At 44.5% G+C, this 20578-nt stretch overlaps 1 protein-coding gene across 4 annotated transcripts in view; it reads left to right on the plus strand.

Annotated features, from left to right (window-relative positions):
• The window catches only part of LOC147422561 (uncharacterized), an 86343-nt gene that overhangs the window by 15534 nt on the left and 50231 nt on the right, over positions 1–20578 (plus strand). For 2 of the 4 annotated variants that reach the window (XM_086503154.1, XM_086503152.1), the window contains one exon: positions 17380–17500. The exons of 1 other annotated variant lie outside the window; for it this stretch is intronic. In XM_086503154.1, coding sequence (XP_086359280.1) covers positions 17460–17500 — 41 coding nt within the window. In that variant the 5' untranslated portion in view covers positions 17380–17459. The remainder of the gene's footprint in view (positions 1–17379; positions 17501–20578) is intronic. One more of the 4 variants, XM_086503153.1, reaches the window with a different exon arrangement.

The following is a 20578-nucleotide window of genomic DNA, read 5'->3' on the forward strand; positions in this document are numbered from 1 at the left end:
AGTACCTGGGCTTGAGCTTCAACAAGCTCCGTACGCGGCGTAGGTTGCCTATTTTGCTGTTGCACTGGTGGCGCTTGCAAGAATTCCATAAACCTCGGATTCTGCACCGGCTGCGAAAAGACATTCACCGCGGCAACTAACTGAGTCTTAAACGCATCATCCTCAAGTTGCCCTGTCATAAAGCCCTGTACTACTGGAGGGACATTCACGTTGACAGGAGGTACAGATTGACATGGCCGTGAGCTCTCGCCAATCTCAAAAACCATAGGAATCTCCTGCCTGTCCTTTGGAGAGGAACCCTCTTCCATAATTCCCTTCCCCTTGTCGGCCATAGTGTAATCCCCGCGTTCTTGCACTGTGTGTCTTTACCCTGAACAATCCAGGCTCACTCTTTGAGGAAAAAGTGATTGATGTCCCGGCAACGGAACCATGAAACCGGCCCGTAGGGCGGTAGGCGTTGGCTTTCACCCGAAATTCTTTACTTTATACACACACACAGAGCACTTTGCAAAGAGAACCTGCGACGGGAGTTAACACTTCAACTCACACACGGCTCGGAAGCTAGAATGCTCCGAGCAGACGCCGACAACCTGTAGGCCCCAAAATTGGCGCCCCTTTCGGTATTTCTTTATTCTTTAGGAGGGTAAATTACAAGGTAAGGTCCTGGGAATCCTTCACGTGTATCCACCTAGATACCATTTGATTTGGCCAAATTTCGGCAGCATAACAGCCCCAAAACTTGCGCGAAACCAATTCCCTGCTGGAACTCGCTTGCACTGTCGTATACCCTCTGATTCCTGTCCAAAAACAGTAAATTCAGCACGCTGTATTTACTGGTTTTTGCCCTGTTTTCAGCCCCAAACAGTCCCCTAACTGTCCTTTGCCAGTGGGGCACGATTCCCAATGATCCTGGCGTCCATATGGCTGAAAAACAGTCAAATTACAGCGCATACACAGCGCTGATTTTGCACCTGTACGGTGAGGTTATGACCCTCACCAGTGCTTGCTTTGGAGCAGCAGTTAGCTACCCCTGTTCCTGCTCAAGGAGGCTCTTGCCTCAGCACAAAAGCATGAACCCACACAACTGTACATCAGTCAAATGAGTAGCCCTCTTGTGGGGCATCACATAACTGCACGTAGGGGAGAAAGAGAGCAGTATGTAGCGTGCGGGGCATCACTCCCATCACCATACTGTGCATAGAGGGCAAGGTAAGCATTCCATAGCTTCTGTACCTGTTACAATCCGCCTGTGGCTGAAAATGGCGCCCCCTTTGATGATATGCAGCTCGTTTTTGCCTCCCAGAGTGGCAGAATCGCTCACAAGCTGACACGTCGCCCAGTTTCCGAGTTTGGGCTTTCCCTGCTAAAAATATCTCAACTGGTGCGTCAGTTGACTTCGCGGCAGAGTTGTAAAGTGTTCCCCTAGTCATACCGAAGGTAATGACGCGAACACATTTCGTGGCCCAAAATAGCAGTTCCCTAAATTTTAGGAGATGCTTCCGTTGGGCTCCCACTGGTCTTCTGACCATCTATCCTCATTGGGACCGCATCCAAAAATGCAATGTGGCCCAACTGTCGGATACTTTTTGTTGGAAGTCCCACCTTGACTTTACGCCTTAATTGAGTTCACTTCCTAGTATCCACCAACTTGCTAAGTGCGACGGAGGGACCTATATGATCTTGCTCTGAGCCTAGACATCTTCTTACCATACGAATTCCAGTGCCGACCACTTCCCGTCTGCGGGTGAATCTACCGTTCACATTGGCCATACAATGTCCGACCGTTTGCTACTTCAAGAAGAGGGTCTTAAACAAATAAAATAAACCCCATTGGAAAGAAACCAACAACCAAGGTTAGCAGTTGCCACATCTCTGTGACATGGTTAATAACTGCCACGTCCTCGTGACAGTGTCCATTCACTTTGTTTGTGATCATAGCATTCTCTCGTTAAGAACGGAAGGCTCTACCTTCCCTAAGAACAAAAGGAACCTTGAGCATAGTTCGGAGCACTCATCTTGAGCAAAGCGCAAACATTCATTCCGCTGCACCTAACATTGGTATCAGAGCTTTGGCAGTGTTCTGTATCACTCAAGGAAAGAACCACAAGAATCACAAGATTTTTTTTTTTTTTGCTTGTTACGGTCACACGAACCCAAGTTCGCTTGGGCGTGTCGATTCCTAATCGTGTTTTTGAAGAGTGACACGAAACTCAAGAAAGAAGGGCTTGTCCAGCCTTCCCTTGTGCCTCTTTTCACTCATTGAGAGCGGACTGTGCACTTAACGGCCGGCCAATCGACGTGAGGTGGGAAAAAGCAACCTTGGTGTGAGCGCAAGGCCGCCAAGGGGTGTGCCCGCGGAAAAGAGCAGAACTCGAGTAAAGAGAAGATCCTTCTCTAACACAGATTGCAAGCGAAATAAAACCCTCAAGAACCTCAAGAACCTCAAGACCCTCAAGAATCCAAGTTCCTCGTGAACTTAAGAACCCAAGACCACAAGAACCCACGACTTAAGTGTATGGTCATCACTCGAAGCGGAATGCATAGTTCGCTTAGAGGTGATGAGCATGAGAGAGGTGAAGAAGAATTTTCCCCGCCAGGAGGTTTTTCCGACCCTCCTCCTTCCCCATCTACGTCAAGGATTGCACTAACTCCTATGGACGCTTTGGACCAGATGTTTATGGAAAGGAAGTTAGAACGCGAAGCAGGAAATGCAAAAAGAATGGCAGAAATGGATCGCAGACACGTAGAAAGAAAAGCAGAAAGAAAGGCAGCCAAAGCAAGACAAGGACAGAGCGACTGACACCGGCCCGTGGTGGGGCGGTAGGCTTTGGCTTTCACCCAAAATTCTTTACTTTAGACTTTATGACACAAAGGAACTTCACGAATAAGCCTGTGACTGGAATTCAACACTTCAAGACAAACCACGGCCTGGCAGCTAGAGCGCTACCAAGCAGACAACGACACCCTGTTTGGCCCAAAGACTGGCGCACCTTTTGGTATTTCTTTATTCTTATTATACTTGAGAAAAACTTGTAAACTTCCACAAGATGTCCCACTTTTATCGGGCTGAAATTCCTCTACTCCAACCCGATTTCGGCAACATAACCACAGTAGAAGTCTCCACAAACAAAATCCCAAGCAAACATTGACTTTCCACGCACTTTAGACTGCAAAACTTGGCGAGAAATTGCAGCTCGCTGAATTCTCCGTTTTTGCGCTCTGATCTGCGTGCTGATCACTTTTTTGGGTAGCCCTCGAGCTCTCGCACCTGTAGGGTCACTCGCCCCTTGAATTAGAGGAGATTCCTCGTGGGAAATCTCTCCAAAATAGCCTGTATAAGCACCCAATGCTTTCCCGAGACTCCCCTGACAAATAAACGATCCGAAGCCTTGCACCTAGCCCTCACCAAGCTGTCCAAACCTGTCCACGGCTGTAATTGCAGGTTTTTGACCCAATTTCTCCAGCATAACGGTGCAAATATCCTAGTAGGTCAAAAGTACACGTCACGGACACTTTCCCTTGTGGTATGGAAGCTTTCCAGTGAGCTGTAGGTCAATTTCAGCGTGCTGTAATTTACTGTTTTTGCCATTGTTTGGTGCCTACTGCCTTGTACACGCGTCACAAGGCCTTTTCGAGGCTCCCTTGACAATTCCCTGCAGTTTAGGTGCGATACCTTAAACCTGCAGAAAAACACAGCAGGCTGTAATTCTTTGTTTTGGACCGTTTCGAGCGGAGCGAGCACGCCTATGCGTGTCTCAGGTGCTCCCGCACGCAATGGGACAGTTCCCCTGTAAATCGGACGAGTTTTCACGTGAGAAAACTCTCCGTTTTCGCATTCCTTCGTGATGGAACTGTGCGTACTTGAAGGGGATTAGCAATTAGCTAATCCGGTTCCTGTACAGAAGGCTCTTGCCTTGGCAAACACGCATAAAACCCCCAGAACTGTACATGGTCATCTGAGAAGCCCAACTAGTGGGGCATTACCATATGTGCAAAGGGGAGAGAGAGATGGGCGAGAGCAAATCGTGGCGCTACATAGAGCAAGGGAGAAGGCAAGCTTTCCATTAAAGCTATGATCACCTGCACCCACTACTCACACACACTGTAGCAACCACAATGAAGCAAAAATCAGCCCCCACTCTCAAATTGGGCGCCTCCTCTTCTTGCAGACATGGCAAGTCAGCCTGGAGCCACCATGTATCCAGTTTGCCACTTTTGAGTTAATTTCCTAGTACCCACCAACTTATAAGTGTCGCGAGGGGCCTAAATGACTTTGAACTGAGCCTAGACACCCTTTCACTGCTCAGATTCCAGTGCCGATTAGCCCGACCAACTCATGGTGACCTGTCCTTCCGTACTGCGGGTGAAACTCTCGGCCATCGGCCGTTTCACTGGCCACGCAATGTCCGATCATTTGCAACTTCAAAAAGAGTGTCCCAAAAATTAAACAAAAATCATCGGAAAGAAACCAACAACTCAAGTTAGCAATTGCCACGTCCTCGTGACATATCCATGAGTGCATTTGATGTGCTAGCTTTATCATTACCCCTCCTTTGCAGACATTGGGTTGGGGCATACGTAGGCTGTAACCCAAAGGCCTCAAGGTAAAGCTGCAATATATTTGGTCACTCTGGCAGTTTATGCTTTTCCATCCACTTTGCATCATAGGCGGATAGTTCTTGAACTTCACCTAGTAGCATCTTTGCAACCTGTCCCTTAGCCTTTACGTGTGCAAGAGGCTCTTGCCTCTGCAAACGAGCATAATTCCACAACACTGTGACGTACCACCGACGACCAAGTAAGCTTAAATTTCAAGATGATTTACCGATGCGTCAAAGAATCCAAGCAATCGCCTCAGAGAATCGGCAAGCAGCATATCACCTGGCAGACCCACATCACTCCCGCAGGAGATCAAGTGGCCAATCTACCACCGTGAGACCTCTCCCTATCCCATCTTGGTTCATACTTGGAAACCCTAAAAAACGCAGCACAAAATCAACCCTAATTTGACCACTTTTTGGCAGGGCGAACATACGGAATTTCCTGTGTGTCTTATAAAGAGGAACCCTCTTCCTTGGTGTTATCTGTCCTGTCAGCCAGTGTAATTCCAAGTTCCTGTACTCTGTGTCTTTACCTAAAACAACCGAGGCTCACTTCTTGAGGAAAAAGTGATTGATATCCCGGCAATGGAACCTTGAAACCGGCCTGTGGTGGGGCGGTAGGCTTTGGCTTTCACCCGAAATTCTTTACTTTAGACTTTACGACACAAAGGAACTTCACGAATAAGCCTGTGGACTGGGATTCAACACTTCAAGACAAACCACGGCCTGGCAGCTAGAGCGCTACCGAGCAGACAACGACACCCTGTTGGCCCCAAAGACTGGCGCCCCTTTCGGTATTTTCTTTATTCTTATTATACTTGAGAAAAACCTGAAACTTCCACAAGATGTTTCACTTTTATCGGGCTGAAATTCCTCTACTCCAACCTGATTTCGGCAACATAACCACAGTAGAAGTCTCCACGGACAAAATCCCAAGCAAACATTGACTTTCCACGCACTTTAGAGTGCTTTGCAAAACCTGGCGAGAAACTGCAGCTCGCTGAATTCTCTGTTTTTGCGCTCCGATCTGCATGCCGATCACTTTTTTGGGTAGCCCTCGAGCTCTTGCACCTGTAGGGTCACTTGCCCCTTGAATTAGACGAGATTCCTCGTGGGAAATCTCTCCAAAATGGCCTATACAAGCACCCAATGCTTTCCCGAGACTCCCCTGACAAATAAAAGATCCGAAGCCTTGCACCTAGCCCTCACCAAGCTGTCCAAACCTGTCCACGGTTGTAATTGTAGGTTTTTGACCCAATTTCGCCAGCATAACGGCGCAAATATTCCTTGTAGGTCAAAAGTACACGTCACGAACACTTTCCCTTGCGGTATGGAAGCTTTCTAGTGAGCTGTAGGTCAATTTCAGCGTGCTGTAATTTCATAGTACCAGGAACGGGAAACCGGAACGGGAACGCGGAACAAAATGCCATTCCCTGTTACGGGTACTCACGTTTGAAACACTGAACGGGGGTTCGGAACAAGAACTTGGAATGGGAACGGGGAACGGAGACCTGAAAATGGCCGTAAAGTTATTTAAAGACTGTAAAGTTCAACTTAAGTATGTAAAGTAATTTATCATTAAAAAAAAAAAAACGAGTTGGACACTATTTTCAACTCTAAATAGAGTAGTCATTTACACTTTGAATATAGAGATTGCCTCTATAACGATCACGAAGTGCTACCACTTCTCTTAGAGAGGACTTCCATGCTCTAGTATCCGGCATTGAATGCGAAGTGGATAGAGGAGGAGGACCTAGCAGATACTTCTCAGATTTGGATCTTTACCTTGATGCTTTTGGTCTAGCTTTGGCTATTCCAAGAGTTCCCGGAGATCAGCGGCTTGAATCGTGCAGCCGGGACTGCACAAGAGAGAAGTTACTTCACTCCTTTGTCACAGATTACCTAAAAAAAATAAAATCACTGATTTTCCTTTGGATTTCAGGGATACTGATGGGTTGACAGTATTTTGCTGGATGACTTTCTGAAAGAAGTACTTCGACATGGGAATTCGCGGATATGATTCTGATTGATGAACACTCTAACATGTAACTGTGTTCGAGTGCAGGATTGAAAGACGAAATGGCTGCAGCATTTCGGTCTTGAGAATCTCTATAGACATGATCGCAATAAGAATTAGTTAATCAGACATCAGTGAGGCTTGGGATGGATCTAGATGTGATTGCTAAATACGTTGGTACAGCCAAAAGGTATCGATGCCAGAAAGCGTGAAAAGCAGTATCAAAGGTGCTTACAGATGTGTGTAGAGATCTCAAAGCATATGTGAAGATCCAGTGCTGATGAAGAAGTTCGTGATGTGTGTGATTTATGTGGCTACATGGACTAAGGTGGAGATTCGACGCTTCAAAGAGGTTTTTCTATGTAAAAAGCATCTTGGGACATGAAGATAAAGTGGAGGAGTGGAGGGCATGTGGTTACTGATAAAATAGAAAGTGGATGTGTGGCCCAACTTTTTTGCATATGGATAGGCAAAAAGTTGTAAAATTTTGCAAAACGCGTTTTTTCTAAAAACGGTCCGCTACGTCGAAAGGAAAACGCTTTTTTCAGTCGTTTTTGCGTTTCACGCGCATAGGCTAATTTTGCATTATTTGAAAGATATTTCGGTTTCTGTAAAACTGCTGCTTTTCAAGTTGCGGAAAGGAAAGAGAAGGAGACAGAGCTCTGAGGGAGCCTTTTGGTGTATGCTCCACCATAGCCAATCACTTGTTGGAAAAGAAGGAAGCTTCGATTGTATCGTCTCTAGTGTTGTCTCCCCTATCCCTTCTTCTTTTCTCTTCTCTTGTGCAAAGGTCTGGGTGTGTGTAAGTTGTGTGTGAGCCCCTCGAACCAATTGGGGTGTGTGCAAAGAAGGAGAAAGAGAGAGGTTTATTGTGTGTGGTTGAGAATTGAAAGTCGATTGTGATGGTTGAGATGCAATAAGCTTTGCTTCTGTGTGTGATTGTGGGCTTGGGTGTGTGCAACCGAGTGTTTGCAGCAAAGTTTTGTGGTTTAGTGTGTTTCGAGTGGATCGGGGTGTTGCGATTCCATCTGAGCTATAGAGAGGCGTGCGCGTGTTGTCGGGTGTGTTTCCCTTTCCCCCCTTCCATCTTCTGGTGCCCCCACTGAGGAGCATCTGATTGCTCCTATTTGAAGGTAAAGTTATGGTTTCGGAGATGATGAAGTGCGGATTTTGAAGAGCAGGTGCAGTGAAAGATGGCTTGGACAGGTTTTCCTATTTTCATTGGGGTTGAAGATGCGGAAACCTGGTTGTTGCAACATTATGGTCTATTTGTGCTGGAAAGCAGGTTATCAAGAGAAGAAGGCACGGTTCAAGTTTTTCCACTCTTGGTTCGTGGAAAAGCAAAACGATGGTACGACGGATTGTGAGATGAAGAAGAGGTGGATTGGATAGCTTTAGAAGCGGCTTTTCGACGACAATATGTGCAAGTGCATGAAGTGAAGCGGAGGTTGGATGGTCTAAAGCAAAGGTTGGACAGTGATATTCAAGCGTTTGTGTTGGAGTTTGAAGTCCTTTGGAGACAGCTGATGGAGGTAACTTCTCCCCAAAGTGTTGATTGTTTGAAATTGAGCAAATTGTTGGATTGCCTGCATGAGGATGTTCGAGACAAGGTTGAAACCGATGGGCCAGTGATGTCACGTGCACATCTAACCCTATGTGTACGTGGACAAGCTACTTCATGGCAAGGGTTCAGTTCAATTCAATCAACCTAGATTAGGAAGTGTTCTGGCACTTTTGTAAGTCTGTTCGCAAACCGTGCATGTCCAGACACTTAGAGTAGATGCATATCCTCATGTTGCACACAACATGATCATCAGATTTCCATCAGAACCCATCAGGAGCATTTTTACAGTGCATAGACCTATTTCCCCTATTTTAGCCATTTTCACTTATTATTTTTAAGTGACTTTTGTTGGGAAACTGGGTAGGGCAATTTTGGCAAGCAGATACATAAGAAACCTTAGCACTAGCACTTTCTGGTAGAAGAGGCAACAGGGACCTGACATCCACAATAGTGCACCTTCTCAGCAAGACCCCGCCCCGGGCAGTTAACCTAGCGTTTTCAGCCATCAACAAGAATCAGCCAGTGTTTTTGATGCATTGTAGATCAGTCCCAGCGTTTTGCATTTGCAGACCAACCTAGCGACAACAGACTCAGCAAATCCCCTAGCGTTTTTTGCAGCGGGTTAGAAATCAGCCCTAGCGTTTTTGCATTTGCAGAGCATCCTAGCGTTTTACAGATTTTCGACGTCAGATTCAGCCATAGCACTAGCATTTTCAGTTTTCAGCAGTCAGACACCGCAATAGAAGTCCCAAACCTCGCAGATCTCACCTTCCCACAACAAATCCTCACCGCACGGTCAGATCCACCGAAGTTTGCAGTTTCAACTTGGAAAACGCAGATTTCAGCATCTGCATTCTCAGCGTGTCGTCGTCGCCTCGTCGTCACCGACATAGACTCAGAATTCAGCAGATAAAGATTTGTAGATTTCAGCCATTAGCATTTTCAGTTTTCAGCCCGTCTCGTCGTCATCCTCATCGTCGTCGACATCATCGGCAAGTCCAAGCATTGTAGAGATTTGTGCAGTCAATAGTAGACCGCTCTCGCCATAGAGAGTGGGGCCTTCGGAGGAGGGTTTGACAACATTCTGGTGTCGTATTCTTTTCTCTCTATCTCTCAGGCTCAGTACCTTCATTCATAGTGTTCGCCACTTTGTTTGTGTCCATTGCACTCTCTCACTAAAGGAACGGAAGGCTCTCCCTTTCGCAGAGTTCGGAGCAGTTATCTTGAGCAAAGTTCAACATTCACTTCCGCTGCACCTTACATTGGTATTAGAGCTTTGGCAGTGTTCTATATCACTCAAGGATTTTTTTTGCTTGTTGCGGTTGCACGCAACCCAAGTCCCCTTGGGCGTGTCGATTCCTAATCGTGTTTTTGAAGAGTGATAGGAAACCCAAGAAAGAAGGGCTTGTCCAGCCTCCCCTTGTGCCTCTTTTCACTCATTGAGAGCAGACTGTGCACTTAGCGGTCGACTAATCGACGTGAGGTGGGAAAAAGCAACCTTGGTGTGAGCGCAAGGCCGCTAAGGGGTGCGTCCGCGGAGAAGAGAAGAGCTCGGGTAAAGAGAAAATCCTTCTCTAACACAAATTGCAAGCGAAAGAAGAACCTCGAGACTTGAGAACCCAAGACCCACAAGAACCCAAGTTCCTCGTGAACTTAAGAATCCAAGACTTTAGGGATGGTCATCACCCGAAGCGGAATGGATACTTCGCATAGAGGTGTTGAGCATGGGAGTGGCGAAGAAGAGTTTTCCCCATCAGGAGGTTTTTCCGACCCTTCCCCTTCCCCATCTACGCAAAGGATTGCACTAACTCCTATGGAGGCTTTCGACAAGATGGTGATGGACAGGAAGTTAGAAAGCGAAGAAAGAATATCAGCCATAGAGTGCAAAATATGAAGAAAGAATAATAGCCATAGCACATGAGCATTGAAAGAGCCACAAATGACTGTCGCTTTCGGCGCGGCCCAAAGAAGCAAGCGTTGCAGACCTTTATGAAGTTCAAGTATTGCATGACCCACGCATCAGACTAGGATTCCAGACGTTGTTGGCGATCTCCCTCGAGGCCACACAGTTCGGTACTAGTACCTCACTTTTGAAAAGGAGGGGATGTCACGTCCACATCTAACCCTACGTGTACGTTGACAAGCTACTTCATGCAAGGGTTCAATTCAGTTCAGTCAGCCTAGATTAGGAAGTGTTCTAGCACTTTTGTGAGTCTGTTCGCAGACCGTGCATGTCCAGACACTTAGAGTAGATGCATATTCTCTGGTTGCACACAACATGATCATCAGATTTCCATCAGAACCCATCAGGAGCATTTTTATAGTGCATAGACCTATTTTTCCTATTTTAGCCATTTTTCACTTTTTATTTTTAAGTGACTTTTGTTGGGAAACTGGGTAGGGCAATTTTGGCAAGCAGATATATAAGAAACCCTAGCGCTAGCACTCTGGCATAAGAGGCAGCAGGGACCTGACATCCAACAGTGCATCTTCTCAGCAAGACCCCCCCGGGGCAGTCAACCTAGCGTTTTCAGCCATCAACAAGAGTCAGCTAGCGTTTTTCATCCGTTGCAGATCAGCCCCAGCGTTTTGCATTTGCAGACCAACCTGGCGACAACAGACTCAGCAGATCCCCTAGCGTTTTTGCAGCGGGTCAGAAATCAGCCCTAGCGTTTTGCAGATTTCCGGCGACAGATTCAGCCATAGCACCAGCGTTTTCAGTTTTCAGCAGTCAGACACCGCAGTAGAAGTCCCAAACCTTGCAGATCTCACCTTCTTGTAGCAGATCCTCGCCGCACGGTCAGATACACTGAAGTTTGAGTTTTAGCCTTGAAAACGCAGATTTCAGCATCTGCATTTTCAGCAAGTCGTCGTCGCCTCGTCGTCATCGCCATCGTCACTCATAGAGTCAGAATTCAGCAGATAAAGATTTGCAGATTTCAGGCATTAGCATTTTCAGTTTTCAGCCCATCTCGTCATCGTCCTCATCGTCAGACCGCTCTCGCCATAGAAGAAGAAGAAGAAGAAGAAGAAGAAGAAGAAGAAGAAGAAGAAGAGAGTTTTAATGTGGTAGGAAACTATCCCAAGAGACCTTAAAGATCTAGCCGACGAGAGAGTGGATTGTAGAGATTTGTGCAATCAATAGTAGACCGCTCTCGCCATAGAGAGTGGGGCCTTCGGAGGAGGGTTTGACAACATTCTGGTGTCGTATTCTTCTCTCTCTATCTCTCAGTCTTAGTATCTTCATTCACAGTGTTCACCACTTTGTTTGTGTCCATTGCACTCTCTCACGAGAGTAGGTGGGCTCAAACCGACTGATAGTTACATGCGCGGACACAGCATTTGCACGCTGTGCTCCCAATTAGAGGGTCGTTCCCTTTCGCATTTGCTGATGAACTGTTCAACGGTTGATGATTCTAGAGGGAGATGGCTAAATCGATTCAACTCCACTTCAATGTAATCGACCCTTCGTTGGACCCTGAAGAAAGGACCGTTATCCTCCTCGGTGGAGAGGCTCGCGGGAAGCGGATGCCCTTCTGGGTACGCCGTGATCTGCACTTGAGGGACGGAACCGCAAGGCACGTGCTTGTGGCGAAGTTCCTCGGTAAAGTTGTACCCCGGTTCTTGGGTGCTTTGCATAGGCGGCTGGGGAGATTCCCCTTCCTATGCTGTTATTTTGAATCCGATCCCTTCCGGGGGAAATGACGTAATTCTCCCCAAGCGAAGCCAGATCAGCTACAAGAGCACCCAAGTGCCATTCCCCCCGGGGGGTCAACTTCACCTAAAAGGGGGTTGGGAGGTGCAAAAGGGAGACACCACCGACCTCAGTGGACGCCACCTGTGAGCCGACGCCCTTCCAAGCGGGTATGGCATTTCCTAGGGGAAAATCGTTGGGTTTCAAAGGCAGTTTAGTGAGGTGAGCGATAAGTTACCTGGAGGAGGCAACTGCAAAGGGAAGACCGAAGCAAGTCCCGCAGTACCTGGGCCTCTGAACAGAGGTACTTGGTCGCTGTCACGCCCAAATCAAGTTGGCGAAATAGGTCTCTCAAGGGAATAGTCATGGCCGTAAGAGTGTAGATAATTCTGATCTCTTGTAGTCTAGAGGAAACTAGTGACAAAAGCATTTGCCTTTGGTTTCTGGGTGCATTGTCCTGTTCGTTCTTCTTGTGCTCTTTTTTTGGTGTATAAGGAGAGTAGCAGGGCGTGCCCTACCCGACTCCGAAAACAAAACAAAAAATTGCACGCTCTCACTAAAGGAACGGAAGGCTCTCGCTTCCGTAAGTAAAAGGAACCCTTGAGCACAGTTCGGAGCACTCATCTTGAGGAAAGTTCAACATTCACTTCCGCTGCACCTTACAAGTGACGTACGTGGAAGCTGTAAATTTGGCAAGAGGCCGAACCAAGAAGATCTTGAAGAAGCGGCAGGCGAGGCAGTCTGTCAAATGTTGTGGTGTCTAGGCAGGTCGAAGAAGTGGTGGAAGCAAAGCCAAGGTTGATGCAAAGAGAAGTGTCGATGCGAGAGGAACCGAGGGTTTTATGGCTTCAAAGAGGTGGAGCAATTTCGATGCCAAGGATGCCAGTTTTAGGGAAGCTCCAGTTGTAAAAGAAGTGAAAGCGGTTCCCAATCGAGTAGAAGATTCACGGGCAAACTCATGTATGGTTAGTCAAGTTCCATTGGCAAGTGCTAGGGATCAAAGAGTGCAGTTCGCAGACGATGTTGAAGCAATAAAGGTAGAGGAAATCCCAGATCTTGAGTCGGAAGAAGAAGTGAAAACAGAGGATAGGAGTTCCATAGATGCTGACACGACATGGGAAACCGATTCTTCTCACTCGAGGTATGAGGAATTTGATTTTTTGCATGTAGATAAAGATGTGAAAGTTGAGCTTGAGGAGCACGAGGAAGTGCAAACTGATGTGCTTGATGAAGTCCAAGTGGAGGAATCGAGGCCTACAAAGGTAGACATGCAGATAAAGATGCTATGCGGTGCCATGTTGATGGCTGTTCTTGTTAAGGTTGCTATGGAGTGTGCCACAGTAGTGCAACAGGTACAGAGTTATACCATGAAAGATAAAGCAAGCTTGGATTTGGGAGAAGACCAAGGCAGTGCGGTAAGGGATGATTCTCTATCTTCTTTGGCCGAGGATGAAGTGGAAGAGCAAGCGGATGCAGTTGACAAAGCGGTACTACTGATTGATCTTGAAGGGCCAATTGATGATAGAGGGCTTGATGACACTGGAATTGAGTTTGAAGAGGAGATGCGGGAGAGCATGGAGTCAATGGTGGTTCCAATACAGCAGGTGTGCTCTATGGAAGATGAAGAAGATTCACAAGATGTGTCTAAGCTTTCTGAGGAGGTAAACAACACATGGTTGAGAAGTTTGCTGGTAAGTGCAACAATGCACTATCATATCCGTTTGATTCAGGTTTCCTTTGAGAGGAGCTCTGTTGTACATGGTTGGGAGGAAGGGTCGCTACGTACTCGGGTAAAGCACTATTGAAGGTTGTTGCAGATGGATGAAAGTGAACAGAGCTAGGTGTTTGATCCAGGAGGACAAACTATGCAAGGGGTGGGACAACCCAGTAGCAGGTAGGACGTAGGGCCTTGACATATGGTAGTGGTTTTTTATGGTTTGCTAATAGTGTTGTCTAGTTTTGCAGTTTTCATTTTGAGTAGTTCTGTTTTTTGGTTGAACATGAATGTTCAACAAGGGGGTTGGGCAATGATGGTGCAGCCAAAAGGTGTCGATGCTTGAAAGCTTGAAAAGCAGTATCAAAGGTGCTTACAGATTTGTGTAGAGATCTCAAAGCATATGTGAAGGTCCAGTGCCGATGAAGAAGTTCGTGATGTGTATGATTTATGTGGCTACATAGACTAAGGTGGAGATTCGATGTTTCAAAGAGGTTTTTCTATGTAAAAAGAATCTTGGGACATGAAGATAAAGTGGAGGGCATGTGGTTACTGACAAAAGAGAAAGTGGATGTGTGGCCCAACTTTTTTGCATATGGACAATCGAAAAGTCCTATTCTAATTTTTTTTTGCAAAATGCGTTTTTTCTAAAAACAACCGGTGCTGCTGAAAGGAAAATGCTATTTCAGACCTTTTTGCGTTTCACGCACGCAGGCTAATTCTGTACCATTTGAAAGATACTTCGGTTTTTGTAAAACTCATGCTTTTAATGTTGCGGAAAGAAAAGAGAAGGAGACAAAGGTTTGAGGGAGCCTTTTGGTGTATGCTCCACCATAGCCAATCACTTGTTGGAAAAGAAGGAAGCTTCGATTGTATCGTCTCTGGTGTTGTCTCCCCTATCCCTTCTTTTCTCTTCTCTTGTGCAAAGGTGTCGGCGTGTGTAGGCTGTGTGTGAGTCCCCCGAACCAATTGGTGTGTGTGCAAAGAGGAAGAACGAGAGAGGTTTTTTGTGTGGTCGAGAATCGAAAATCGATTGTGATGGTTGAGATGTATAAGCTTTGCTTCTATGTGTGATTGTGGGCTTGGTGTGTGCAACTGAGTGTTTGCAACAAAGTTTTGTGGTTTGATGTGTTTCTTTGAGTGGATCGGGGTGTTGTGATTCCATCTGAGCTATAGAGAGGTGTGTGTGTGTGTTGTCGTGTGTGTTTCCCTTTCCCCCCTTCCAACGTTGCTGGCAGTCATGGTCCGAGATTTGGAATGATTTTTTTTGTGATGTGATTTGAATGTGATCTGAATGTGATGTGATGTGACTGTCGTCTTTGTACAAGTGCTCGATTTGTGTCGTCTAGTGTGTCGGTACTTAGAGTCAGTGTCTACTGAATTGGTTTATGGCTTATGTCCGACTTTGTAGTCGTAATCGAGGGTGATTACAATTCTTTCAAGAGGGGGGTATGTCACAAGCTAATGATGTGGCATGCATGGCAGCAATACGGATTCCGCATAACGTGCTGACATGCTGACCTGGCAGCCTGTACGGATTTTCGAAATTTGCGCTGCCTGCTTTTTGGAGCAGATTTTAGACTAGATGCTTTTGGGGACTATTTGCTTTTGAGTTTGAAGCTTTTGGGGCTTTGCTTTTGGCATCCCTTGTAAACTTTATAAGAGCCCCTCGGGCCTCACTCTGAGGGCATCTGGACGTAAAGTCTGAGAGCAAAGGTCCCTCAGGATTTGTACTTTGCAATGATTAATGAAAATAAATACCAAAAGGGACCCCAGACTTTGGGGTCATTATCTCTGGGCATGGAACTACGCCAGGCCTTGTCGACTCTCTCTCTCTCTCTCTCTCTCTCTCTCTCTCTCTCTCTTGTTTAATTGAAGTTCAATAATTTTGAAGTACTTGTTTGTGTGTTGCTATTGATTTTCGGGTTTTGAGTGTCCAAGCAGGTTAGAAAAGGTAAACTCTTCTATCCATTATTTCTAAAAAAAAGAAGAAAATATTATGGATCTTGAATACCCTCTCAATATTCAAGCTGATAAAGATGAGGCCAAATGGCTTAATACCAATGTGGCAATACAAAGAGTATCAAGGTATAATGATTGGAGAAGGTTCTATGTAACTATGCAGACTCTGATTCAGAATCAGAAATGTCTGAAGAAGCTAACCCCCCTAAGCAATTGGATGCTGAGTAGATTAAACCAATTAATGGTGAAGTCATACGGATCAATCCTATTATCAACAGTCGATTGATAACTCAACAGAGCTTCAAGTCCTTACTCAAACAATACATCATTATGAAATCCAGGATCATATCCTAGAAGGATGACATTGAGCAAAAGAAAAGATGAGCAAGCAGTAGAAGAAAGGTTCTACCCAACGATCTCCCAATCAAGAACACAAAAAGATAAAAAAGTTTGGTTCTCACTAAACTTGACAGACTTTATGAAAAAATTAATGACATCCGAACTAGAGTATGTCACAACACAAAGTTGATTAAATAGTCAACAAAGCCTTGCAAGAATTGCAAAACAGGTAAATGATTTTTTTTTATCACACAAGAAGAAATTCAGGAACCAATTAATGGAGATAATAATCTTTCACCATTAAAGGAGTCTCCAGTACTATAATCCTGAATACTAAATTTCAGAATTTCCTCAATGCTATATTGGATACAGGAGCCAACTTAACACTCCTCAACGAAAGGTTCGTCTCTGAGAATTTTTGGGAAAAGCTAGAAGAACCCTTTCTCATCATATGTGCTAACAAGACAGAAGAGCCGATAAAATATTAGGCTAAAATATGGCTAATGCTTGGAAAAGCCAGAATCCCTATCTTTGCCTGTCTCTGTTTTCAACCAAGCTATGATATGATCATTGGCAATGATATTCTGGACCAATTGCAGCCTATTACATTCGACAATGGATACCTCAAATTCAGATGGAAGGAAATGGATTACTATATGGCTATCCTACACTAGATTTAGTATACATTCTTTAACATGAATGGCCAAATGTATATGTTAATGAGTTTCATCTAACTAATGCGGCCATCCAAGTCGAAGCTGCAAACCTAATTCAAGCAGATAACTGTCTAGCTATGAGACGCATATCATCATCAATAATCTGGCAAGTGGAAAAGTCAAAGCTAAATCTGTCTATGATCTACCACCAGTAAGAGAATCCTCCTCTTCATCAAGTTCAGATTATGACGATCTCTCAGTCATGGCATCAACATCCAAGAACCCCATTTTTTTCTTTTATGATGCATTACTTCAAAAAGAAAAAGAGCTTTATTAAAGGGAAGAGCTTCTTGCAAACCAAGAAGCATTGCTCAAATGGGAAGCTGATCTCAGGTTAAAGAGCGCACTTTTAACTCTCTACGGTGGGGTGAAGTAAGAGAAATACTGCTTACAACAAAAAACAAACTCTCAACCTCAACCACAACAGCTGCACCTACAACCGGTACCCACACGGCTGTGCTAGCACTCGATGTCTAGAAAAAAGCGTCTGCGATAAGATTCTCCACGTACCTTTCTGATACCTTGCACAAACTTGGGAGTTGGTGGAATGGGTGGAGCACTAGTAGAGCCTTCTCCCATGGGCTCATCCTTTTCCATATGTAGACGCACTTCAAAGATATACATCTTTGAATTATCTGGTACTAAAGGAATAAATACCTGTGTGTATATATGTATGTATATATATGTATATATAATACACACACACACACACACACACACACACACACACACACACAAAATTGAGCATCCTGTACCCGTGTACCGATGTTAGGCTTCACCTTGTACATGCCAAGATTTGGTGGAGATTTTGTAGCTGTGCATGGCTATTCTCAATGCAAAAATCGATGACAAATGTTGGAAACTGCCTGCAGCCATGCAACCTACTTAAACAGGTGAGGGTTCTTTGTTGCTCTCACTAGCCTTGCAATACTTCTTGTACTTTGCAATACTATGAATGGAATGTGATAGAGGGTGTACATCTTGATACTGATGAAAGCTCTGCAACATTGTTTGAATGAATATGTTTGATGGTATGTTGAATGATGGTCGGAGTGCTGGCTTTGTGGATGAACAACTCTGTTGCCATGGTCTTTGTGGAAATACGTGCTCATTTTCAAGTGCTCTCTCATTATCATCTTAAAGACTATTAAACTATTGAGGCTTTACATATATTGGATGATTAAAGTATTCACTGTGATAATGAATCATGTGGCCGTAACCTGTTAACTTCTTTCTGAAAATTATACCTAATGGCCCCAAAAATCATGTTTGAACTAATTGGTCTTGATGATCCGAGACATGATAAGTTAAAGGATAAAAGGTGTTCTAAATTTTTCTTGATTTTGATTTTTTTGTGAAGAAATTACTATAAGCAGATGATCTGAACACTCAGCCTTGCGAATACTGATCGCTGTGCTTACTATGGCGCAACTCTGTCAACTTTGCCTTGCAAAACGTTTGTGAATATAAATGTGAAGAGTGCTCTGCTTTCTTTGCTGGGGCATTACATCGTCAACTTTAACTCAAAGCTGGTTGAAAAACACTGCAGCTGGTTATTTGGCTGAGTGGAGGTATTTTCTGTAGTGGCTCAACCAGTACCTACCTCTGATAATGCTGTCATGGCCAAACTTTGTCTCATACCTGGTTTGAGCTCTGCTTGTTGTTTGCTGTCCTAATCTGGATAAACATGGAACACCGGACATCTTTTTGTGGAAAATGGTCTATTTATACTATTCTTTTCGGAATTTTACAAAAACCAAAACGTTATGGATTTTAAGAGCATTTCTTACCTCTGTGATTACTATGGCTACGACTGATGTTATTGGGCTTACTGATCTGGGCCGTGACTCAGTATTCTGCTCAAATCTGAGTGTTATTACCGAGGGACTCTAGAAATTACTAACTGCTCTTGACTTTTTTGGTTTACAATAATGGTTTCTCTGCTATAACTTAGAGCAGTGTCAATTCACTACCTCTGCACAAGACTTTTCAATACCTGTTGGTTTTTACGGTGATTTTTGGCATACAATTTTACTGATGTGGGTTTTGCGTCGCTTGTAGTGATGCTTGAACTAATGAATATTGGTTGGCATACCTTATGGATGATATTGTTTTTTCTGCTCATTTGAAGTGAATGAGAAAATTTGCGGCGTCTTTATTATGTATAGTCGATTCTCTGGGTTCCTCAAACTTGGAGCTTTTGTGATTATGGAGAAGCTTTACTAGCTTTGCTGTGTTCATACTATGGAGATTTTGTAGCTCATAGCTTTTGTTTGATTTGTCTTTTTGGCCTTGGTTAAATAAAACCCGGGTGTATATATTGATAACATTAAGGTTTAAATTGGTTTTGACTTTAACTACTTCTTGTGAATAGCTGGTTTGCCAACCCAATTTGGTAGCTACTCTAGCTTATATTCTGGTTGCTTTTCTACAAACTACTTTTTACTATGGTTGACCGGCTTGGAATGCTTCCTCGGTCTAGCTTAGAAGTTTTGGGTACCACATTCACTGTATTTAGTTGTAATCTATGCATCTGGTTTTTTTGGAAGCATTCGCGGGTTATTTTGACTTGCCTAGAGTTAGCCCTCGATATAACCTTTTGTCATGATACCATAATCAATGAATATAGTTTTGACTTATGGATTTGTAGTGCTTTGGAGTAATACTTTTACCTGAGAATGTTTGGGGCATGAAAAGAGTACTATGCATATAGGAATAGGAGATTACTTGAGGCCTTACCGCTCGTGAATTGGGTTGCCTTTTAACTGGCTTGCAATAGACTTTATGGTCTTGCCTCACTGAATGGTTGAAATCATTTTTTAGCTGAATAGTTAGGATCATGAATGTAGAACATCTTGAATCAAACCACTCATTTATAATTGCCAGATTTGGTAGTGGTTGCCCTGCTGTGAACTAATCTAATCTCAACTAAACTAAACTATGATATTGAGCCGGTGCTAACCATTTCACTATATACTTGGACCTAGCAAGTTGGTGGGCCTAACAAGTGTTTACTTGGAAAAATATTTTTTCAAACCACTTGCTTTAAAAGGGGTAATGGCCTTTTGATGCCTTTATTGCTAATAAAAAAGTGGGGTTATTTCTACTCGGTTAAGATCGAGATGACATCTTTTTCAAATATGATTAACTTGGATACTTCATACTTCCAAAAAAACTTCTTAAAAAAATGAAATTAAAATGTGGTACAAAGAAAAGAGACTTTTAATTTGACATTTGGATCAGAAGGGGTGATAGCCATCCGATCATAATTAAACCATTTGGGAAACTGAATAAAGAAAAATCTTTAGGCACTAGCCACTTACTTCAGAAGGGGTAATGGCCTTCTGACGCTCTGCCTTTAGGAACAAAGTGACTCGCCTCGGCTATTTATTAGAGTCCCACGTCCGCTCCCAAAAGCCTGACAAGAACTCAGCTGTGAGACCCTCCTCCTGCCAATGAAGTGCTGCAGCAGGACGAGCCTCTCTCCGTGTTGCCAGTATGTGACGCCCCCGTCGAACAGTGTACTGGAAGAAAGGGATCCCAGGGTGGCCGGCTGTTTCTTCCGTGTACCAACACCTAAAAGAGCAACCTAGTGCCCCCAATTCTGGGCATCAGTAGCAGAAGAGAAAGGCACCAAAGACTCCATGCTGCTGCAGATTTCAGCCCCAAAGACTATGATGTCGATGACCCCTATGGCTGCCCCAAGTGTATCAGATGATGCCATGACCGAATAGACAAGTTCCATAACGTAGGTTTTGTCCATTGCGATAAATTGCTTATTTTCTCTGGTTTCAGCCCATAAATGTGGTAGATGGGGCTGATCTACGAGAAGGAACCCGAGAGCACACCGTTCCTATGTGGATTTGGAAGGGAAGGTGACGAGTTTCATCACGAAGATGTACCTTCAGAGGTTATTTCCATTGTGATAAATCACTTATTTTCTCTGTTTTCAGCCCATAAACATGGTAGAG

Source organism: Adiantum capillus-veneris, chromosome 27, assembly GCF_014529385.1.
Source record: "Adiantum capillus-veneris isolate H3 chromosome 27, ASM1452938v2, whole genome shotgun sequence".
NCBI lineage: Eukaryota > Viridiplantae > Streptophyta > Polypodiopsida > Polypodiales > Pteridaceae > Adiantum > Adiantum capillus-veneris.